This window comes from Salmo salar, chromosome ssa27 (genome assembly GCF_905237065.1).
Source record: "Salmo salar chromosome ssa27, Ssal_v3.1, whole genome shotgun sequence".
NCBI lineage: Eukaryota > Metazoa > Chordata > Actinopteri > Salmoniformes > Salmonidae > Salmo > Salmo salar.
The window spans coordinates 24,747,937-24,755,591 of NC_059468.1; the positions used below are offsets into that span (position 1 = coordinate 24,747,937).

At 44.4% G+C, this 7,655-nt stretch overlaps 1 protein-coding gene across 6 annotated transcripts; it reads right to left on the reverse strand.

Annotated features, from left to right (window-relative positions):
• Nucleotides 1-1,348: 1,348 nt before the first annotated feature.
• Nucleotides 1,349-7,655, reverse strand: LOC106588796 (cell division cycle-associated 7-like protein). 6 transcript variants are annotated; one of them, XM_045709576.1, is made up of 11 exons: nt 7,351-7,655; nt 6,277-6,414; nt 6,120-6,158; nt 5,463-5,608; nt 5,019-5,253; nt 4,793-4,849; nt 4,368-4,550; nt 4,064-4,219; nt 3,799-3,948; nt 3,553-3,689; nt 1,349-2,460 (listed from the first exon to the last, which is right to left on the reverse strand). In XM_045709576.1, exons 1-11 carry the CDS (start codon nt 7,366-7,368, stop codon nt 2,436-2,438), a joined length of 1,284 nt encoding a protein of 427 aa, XP_045565532.1. In that variant the 5' UTR covers nt 7,369-7,655; the 3' UTR covers nt 1,349-2,435. The 6 variants fall into 6 exon arrangements, with proteins under 6 accessions (XP_045565532.1, XP_014033701.2, XP_014033700.2 ...); XM_014178226.2 differs by having other exon boundaries at nt 5,463-5,557; nt 7,351-7,654; XM_014178225.2 differs by having other exon boundaries at nt 4,368-4,547; nt 5,463-5,914; nt 7,351-7,654.

Genomic DNA, 7,655 nt, shown 5'->3' on the forward strand with positions numbered 1-7,655 from the left:
ACTAATTAGCTGCTCAACAAGACCTTAAATTAGCGTATCTGATTCAGCTAGTTAAGATTGGACTAAAAACCTACAGGACAGTAGATCTCCAGGAAGAGGGTTGGGCAGCCCTGCTGTATAATATAAGGGCTAGTCTCAGGCCCTAATAATATACAGACGGAGGGACAGAGGCAGCGAGATAGTATCCCTTATAATATAGAGAGACTGGCCCTTATGATATAGAGAGACTATCCATTAAAACACACAGCCTTTCTCTGTCTACTGTATATTATACGGAACAAAAATATAAACATGACATGTAAAGTGTTGGTCCCATGTTTCATGATCTGAAATAAAAGATCCCAGAAATGTTCCATACACACACAAAGCTTATTTCTCTCAAATGTTGTGCACAAATTTGTTTACAACCCTGTTAGTGAGCATTTCTCATTTGCCAAGATAATTCACCCACTTGACACGTGGCATATCAAGAAGCTGATTAAACAGAATGATCATTACAGGTGCACCTTGTGCCGGGGACAATAAAAGGCCACTCTAAGATGCAGTTGTCACACAACACAATGACACAGATGTCTCTAGTTTTGAGGGAGAGTGCAATTGGCATCCTGACTGCAGGAATGTCCACCAGATCGGTTGCAAGAGCATTGAATGTTAATTTCTCTACCATAACCTGCCTCCAATGTTGTTTTAGAGAATTTGGCAGTATGTCCAACTGGCCTCACAACCGCAGACCACGTGTAACCACGCCAGCCCAGGACCTCCACATCCAGCTTCTTCACCTGTGTGATCTCTCCGAGACCAGCCACCCGGACACCTGATGAAACTGAGGATTATGTGGGTCTGTAATAAGGCCCTTTTGTGAGGAAAAACTCATTCTGATTGGGGAGCCAGGCCTAGTCAGTCAGTGAGCCTATGCGCTCCCAAGCCCACCCATGGCTGCGCCCCTGCCCAGTCATGTGAAATCCATAGATTAGGGCCTAATGAAAAGTGTTTAAATTGATTGATTCCCTTACATTAACTGTAACTCAGTCAAACCGTTGAAATTAAGATGAATGCTCTGAATAAGAGCGTCTGCGAAATGACTAAAATGTAAAACGGTTTCCACTGATCTACCAAAAGTTACACGCACACTCATCCACGTTTTAACCCGACAGACAGGGAAGGCACCTGGTCGTTAGCCGTGGTCACTACTATCTCAAGACCCAACAATTGACCCCCCTTTGACCTGAAGCCCAATTTAGAGTCTTCCCCTTTTCTCCTGAAATGTGTTCACCTTCACTAACCCTAGAGGACTAAATCTACACACATTCCAAACTGCTACGACAGACATTGTGCTATAGACACCAACTAGTAAACATTTGAACTTCAGTTCTTTATTTTAGATTCAGCTAACGTACAGTGTCTACTTTCAGAAGCAGTCTTAAAACTTTAACTCAATATAGAAGAAAAAACCATTAAAACAGTGTAATAAACAGTACACTATACATCCCATAGGTCCAATTGTATTGGCTATGTTCTGTTTCTTTCAGTAAAAGGTAGACCATGTCTTACTACTAGGGATGCAGTGGTAAAATAGGTGTAAACTCTCAAGTAACGTAAACTCAAACTATGCCAATTTAGCATAATAATAGGTGCGTAAACATTATTCCCCAAATTAAAAAGGTATTGAATTTAACAGCGGATGTCTGCACCCTCCGCCCCATCCAAGGTCTAATAAAAAGTTCAACTCCACTGCCTGACCGCTGTTGCATAAAAATATGATTTCAGAATTGGGCTGCCTGTGTAAACAGACTTGGAACCACAGATATCCATCTAGACCGATGTTTCTCAATCTTTTTAGTTGCAGAGAGCCACAAGTTATGGTTTTCCTGGGTCATATTCAGTGGTGTACACCGTAGCAAAACATTTTGCAACAATAAATGGTAATTACATGTTCTTACTGGAAAATGTCAGGTAGTACCTCCTGTCAGACCTCCTGTCTCTGAACATGACTGTGATTAAATAAGGTGTTAGAGGGACGTGGCAGTCATTGAGGAACATTGTTCTGGAACATTGTTCTAGACCATCTAGAGATCCCAAACCCTGGACTCGAGTCTGAACTGTGGCAGTACTAAAGCACAACAATTCTGTGTGTCAGTATGACTACGTCTTAATTATCTCTCCTTCTGCCCAAAGTGTGCACTTGTTCACTTCCATCCATTGATTTGTAGGGAAATGACTGGTATAAGAAATATGGTGGAAACTCCCTTTAGCCCATGCCTCTGCAAATCCAATGCTTTCTGATTTGTGGGAAGTAGTGAAGGGTGTACACTTCAGGAGAAAGGAGAGGCTATTGAGACACCCAGCAGACAGAGGGTGTATCTCCCTCTGGGCCTCCAGGGTGTAATTGTCTGTCCTGACCAATGGGGGAGCTGTCTGCTTGTCTGGTCTTGTCTCTAGGCTCGAAGATCTTTTTGGATGCTGTGGAGAAAGAAAAGTAGAGACATTTTTTTATTAAAACAACCTTTATTAGCGCAATCAAACACACAACCAAATTAAAACACTACCTACCCAGTGGTAAAGTACTTAAGTAAAAGTACTTTAAAGTACTACTTAAGTAGTTTTGGGGGGGTAACTATTACATTCCTAAATAAAATAGCGTACTTCATTTTTTACTCCATACATTTTCACTGACACCCACAGCGGTAGAAAAAGTATCCAATGGTCATACTTGAGTAAAAAGTAAAGATACCTTAATAGAAAATTACTCAAATAAAAGTGAAAGTCACCCAGTAAAATACTACTTGAGCAAAAGTATTTGGTTAAATATACATCTTAAAATTCCTAATATTAAGCAAACCAGGTGGCACCATTTTATTTAAAGACAGCCAGATGCACACTCCAACACTCAGACATGATTTACAAAACAAAGTGTGTGTGTTTAGCAAGTCCGCCAGATCACAGGCAGTAGTGAGGACCAGGGATGTTCTCTTGATACAGTAAGTGCATGAATTGGACCATTTTCCTGTCCTGCTAAACATTCACAATGTAACGGGTAGCCTACTTAGAGGAGCCTTCTGTCAGGGAAAATGTATGGAGTAAAAAGTATATTATTTTCTTTAGGAATGTAGTGAAGTAAAAGTTGTCCATAAAAGCTACATCAAGTATTTTTACACCACTGGACACCCAAAAGTACTCGTTACATTTTGAATGCTTAGCAAGACAGGAAAATGGTCCAATTCACACACTTATCAAGAGAACATCCCTGGTCATCCCTACTGCCTCTGATGTGGATGACTCACTAAACACAAATGCTTTTTTTGTACATGATGTCCAAATGTTGGAGTGTGTCCCTGGCTATTCTAAAATAAAAAACACAAAGATCGTACCATCTGGTAAGGAATTTGAAATGATTTATACTCTTACTTTTGATATTTAAGTACATTAAAAACCAAATACTTTGACTCAAGTAGTATTTTACTGGGTGACTTTCACTTGAGTCATTTTCTATTAAGGCATCTTGACTTTTCCACATGTATGACAACTGGGTACTTTTTCCACCACTGCACCTACCTCTCCAGGTAATCTTGGACGTTGCTGTGGCCCTTATGTTGAGCCAAATGGACGAGTTGTCCTGTTGCACAACGTCCTTCTCTCCGTCGACACAAACTGCAGTTACAGATACCTCTACACAGAGGACACTCCCAGTCCTAGAGAGAGAGCGCGGGATATAGAGACACAGAAAAATACATGGATTTAGTGACAAAACAATGTATTTGGTGTAGTGATTGGGAGGTCAAGGGCTGTGTGTATACTAACTGGATCTAGCAGGGCAGAGCGTACGTCCTCTCCGTAGCGGTTCCTCAGACAGGGCCCACAAAACTGACCTTTGCCCCCTGAACATACTCCGCTACGACACACCGTCTTGGTGTCCAGAGTCTTCTGCCTACACTGATGACAAGTGCTGCCCTGCAACACACACACCAGTTCCATCTCTATCACAGGACAGATGGATAGACAACAGTCCTGAGCAGCTGATGAAAAGTGACAATTATAAAAGCCTTGCTGTGTGTGTCTCTCTTACGTGGTCCTTGTCCAGTATCTTGTCTTTGGCGCCTTCCGCCACGTTGTCCAGCTCTTCCTCTGTGATCTCATCGACTGATCTCACATGTGTAATCTTCCTCCTCTTTCCGCTGCTCGCCCTCCTCTTCTTCCCACTTCTACTCAGCTCATCATTCACCTGGCCACACACAAACCATCATCATCTACCTGTTCAATCACAATGATCAAGTGTTACCTGTGTAAAGAATGTGTGTGTGCATAATGAGTGTGTGTGTGTGTGTGTGTGTGTGAACAAGCATATGTAAGTCATGTGTGCCCCTATGTACCTCCAGTAGTTTCCTGACACAGATAGTCCTCACAGATCTGTTGTGCCGTGAGGGGGAGGTACTCCGCTCCTCCACCCCAAACTTCTCTGGCGGTCTGGCCGCACGCGATGGGTTCCTCCTCTCGCCCCCCTCATACACACCTCGTCTACGAGGGGTCGGCATCTCACTCACACGCCTCTTCTTCTGGAACACAACACCCACAATGCACCAGTCAGAACTACAACACCCTGAAGTCACGAGTCACCTGAGAAAGTCTGCGTGTTTCAGGGGATCAGTTTGAACAAGACGAGCTGCAGTGCCACTTATCTTTGGGAAGCAAGGTGATTTACAGAGTCCGCCAGTCCAACTGTGGTAAGTTAATCTGAAACATGCTCAATATGAACCAATTCCATTAGCCCAGTCAAGTGTGTAGTGTACTAACTCACCATGGTAGAAGGGGGGAGTTCAGCCATGTTGGTCAGGTCAGCAAACAGCTTGGCCAACTGAAGGACAACAATAACAACACAGGATGAGAAAACCCCTCTAATATACACAATAATAGCAAGAGAGAAAGTAGATAGCAGGGTTGTATTCAGCAGGGTTGTATTCAGCAGGGTTGTATTCAGTAGTGTAACTGCCTATGGAACACGACCCTGGTCAGTGGTTATGTACCATGGCCTTGTTCTCCTGGATGTTCTTGGCTCGTTTATTTAGAATTGGAGATTCAACCTCCTCTTTTTTTAGAGGCTGTTTCTGACCCCGTGTCACCATCCCACGGGACACCTGAGACACACCCCTTTTCAGATGCTCCTTTTCATTGGTTCTCCTCTCCGGAGGGGCGGTAGTGATTGGCTGGGGTTTCTTTGGTGCCTCCCCTTTCTTGGCAGAGAGTATTTTGGTGGGAAACCTGAAGCAGAGTATTCAACTGTATTCAAAAGCAGTGGATCATAGTGAATAGGGTGCCATCATAGTGAATAGGGTGCCATCATAGTGAATAGGGTGCCATCATAGTGAATAGGGTGCCATCATAGTGAATAGGGTGCCATCATAGTGAATAGGGTGCCATCATAGTGAATAGGGTGCCATACACACACAGTTGAACACTCGTACACTCACCTAAAGGCAACACAGAGACTCCTCCTTGTGTGTGTGTCTGGCTCCTCCCCCTCGGAGTAGAAACCTGTGTCTTCATCACTCTCCTCCGCCACGCACTGGAGCGACCGAAAACAGGAGAGGAGAGCGTCACTCCCCTCCGCCACGCACTGGAGCGACCGAAAACAGGAGAGGAGAGCTTCACTCCCCTCCGCCACGCACTGGAGCGACCGAAAACAGGAGAGGAGAGCGTCACTCCCCTCCGCCACGCACTGGAGCGACCGAAAACAGGAGAGGAGAGCGTCACTCCCCTCCGCCACGCACTGGAGCGACCGAAAACAGGAGAGGAGAGCGTCACTCCCCTCCGCCACGCACTGGAGCGACCGAAAACAGGAGAGGAGAGCGTCACTCCCCTCCGCCACGCACTGGAGCGACCGAAAACAGGAGAGGAGAGCGTCACTCCCCTCCGCCACGCACTGGAGCGACCGAAAACAGGAGAAGAGTCATGGTACAACCAGGCATCCCCATACACACATACCACTGGAGAGAACAGTAGAAAATAGATGCCATGTTAGGTCTCAATACCATAGCCTTCATCTTGCTTCTGAACCCTCTCTTCTCTCCCTCACCAAAGCCCTCAACCCCCCCCTCCTGACTGTCTGAATGGCTGAACAGACTTACCAACTCAGCGGTCACAAACTTTGACCTGAAACACACAGCCTGAAGAGAGAGAGAGAAAGAGGTGGATGGATCATTTCAAATCGCTAACTGTAGCAGAATTAAGTAAACCAGGATTGTAGTGTGTGTGTGTCTGCGGTAAAGATTGGCAGCTACTCACCGGCTTCCCAGAGTCCTCAGAGGCAAGGCTGTCCCTGCTGTCGTCTGATTCGCTGTCACTAGGCACTGACATGGCAAAACCCAGGAAGTCCTCGTCATCACTGGGACTCTCAAAGATGGCCGCCAGGGCCATGGGGGTCTGAAGGACAGACAACAGATTAAAGCCAAAGATACTTGTATAACTAACTCTGCTATTTTCCCCTATTCATCTGTGTTAAAGCTACACTAATATATAATACCCCTTTCACACTGTCCTTTCCAGAAGGTAGTCTATAGTGGAGGTGTAACCAGCACAGCTCGGGTTCAGTAATGAGTCAAAGAGTTGGCCACTAACAAAAATGTAAACAGACCAAATTCATTCCTATTACATTTCTCATATTCAAATACTGCAGCACTGATTTCTATGATAGGCTGTCGATATAAATTACATTTAAATATATAAAATAAGGAACTGGACATTTTATGACTTGACTTAGATAGCCTTTTCCTTTAGAGGAGTAAAGCCAAAGGGCCTTATAAAGGACCCAGGACTGAGGTGGGTATAATTTGTGGAACGTTCCAACAGGAATCTGTTGCTAAAACGTCGTAAATAACAAGGTTGCCCACAAACAACGCATACAGAGTTGTACAGCGGCAGAATAAAGAAACCGGGTAGGGCGTGGACTATTTAACGAAGTTTTTCACTCCCAACGTTTATTCCGAAAAATATCTGTCCTCACTTTGGTAGCCTATGGACAAACATTAAGATTAAGCTACGTGGTGAGTTGATGCCTATTCGGCAGCTAGTTAGTTAGGTGTTACTTTGTATGCGTTGTTTGTTGGCAACCTTGTACTTTACGACGTTTCTGGAACAGATTCCTGTTGGAACGTTCCACAAATTATACCCACCCCCTGGACTGTACTGTAGGCTAAAACAGTACAGCGTAAAACCCCAAACCAGCAAGCAATGCAGATGCACAGTGGCTATGAAAAAGTCATTAGAAACATAGAGGAGCCGGGCTCTGAGGCACGGCCAGTCCTCTTCTGGCTGTACCGTGTGGAGATTTAAAAGCTGCAACTGTTAAACCTCACTTACCTTTGATGATAACGTCATTTTAACTCGTTTGAGAGACGAATTTTATTCTCTCAGAAGTTCACATGCAGTTCACGCAACAAAGAATGAATGGTTAAAAAAAAGCACGAGTTCGTGTACTTGTCTCAAAAGGCAGGTGTGCAGTCCAGTTTTGAATTTCGTTCAAATATGTTTTCAAGCTTGCTGACTTGATTTTATGAGCCCAGAATACTTTTCTTAAATGTAGAAGTCGTTATACGACGGCCGTGAGAGTGAAGTTAATTGATTTGTAATGAGTTTCCGCTCGGAGTCTCTCTCCTTCTCCCCCA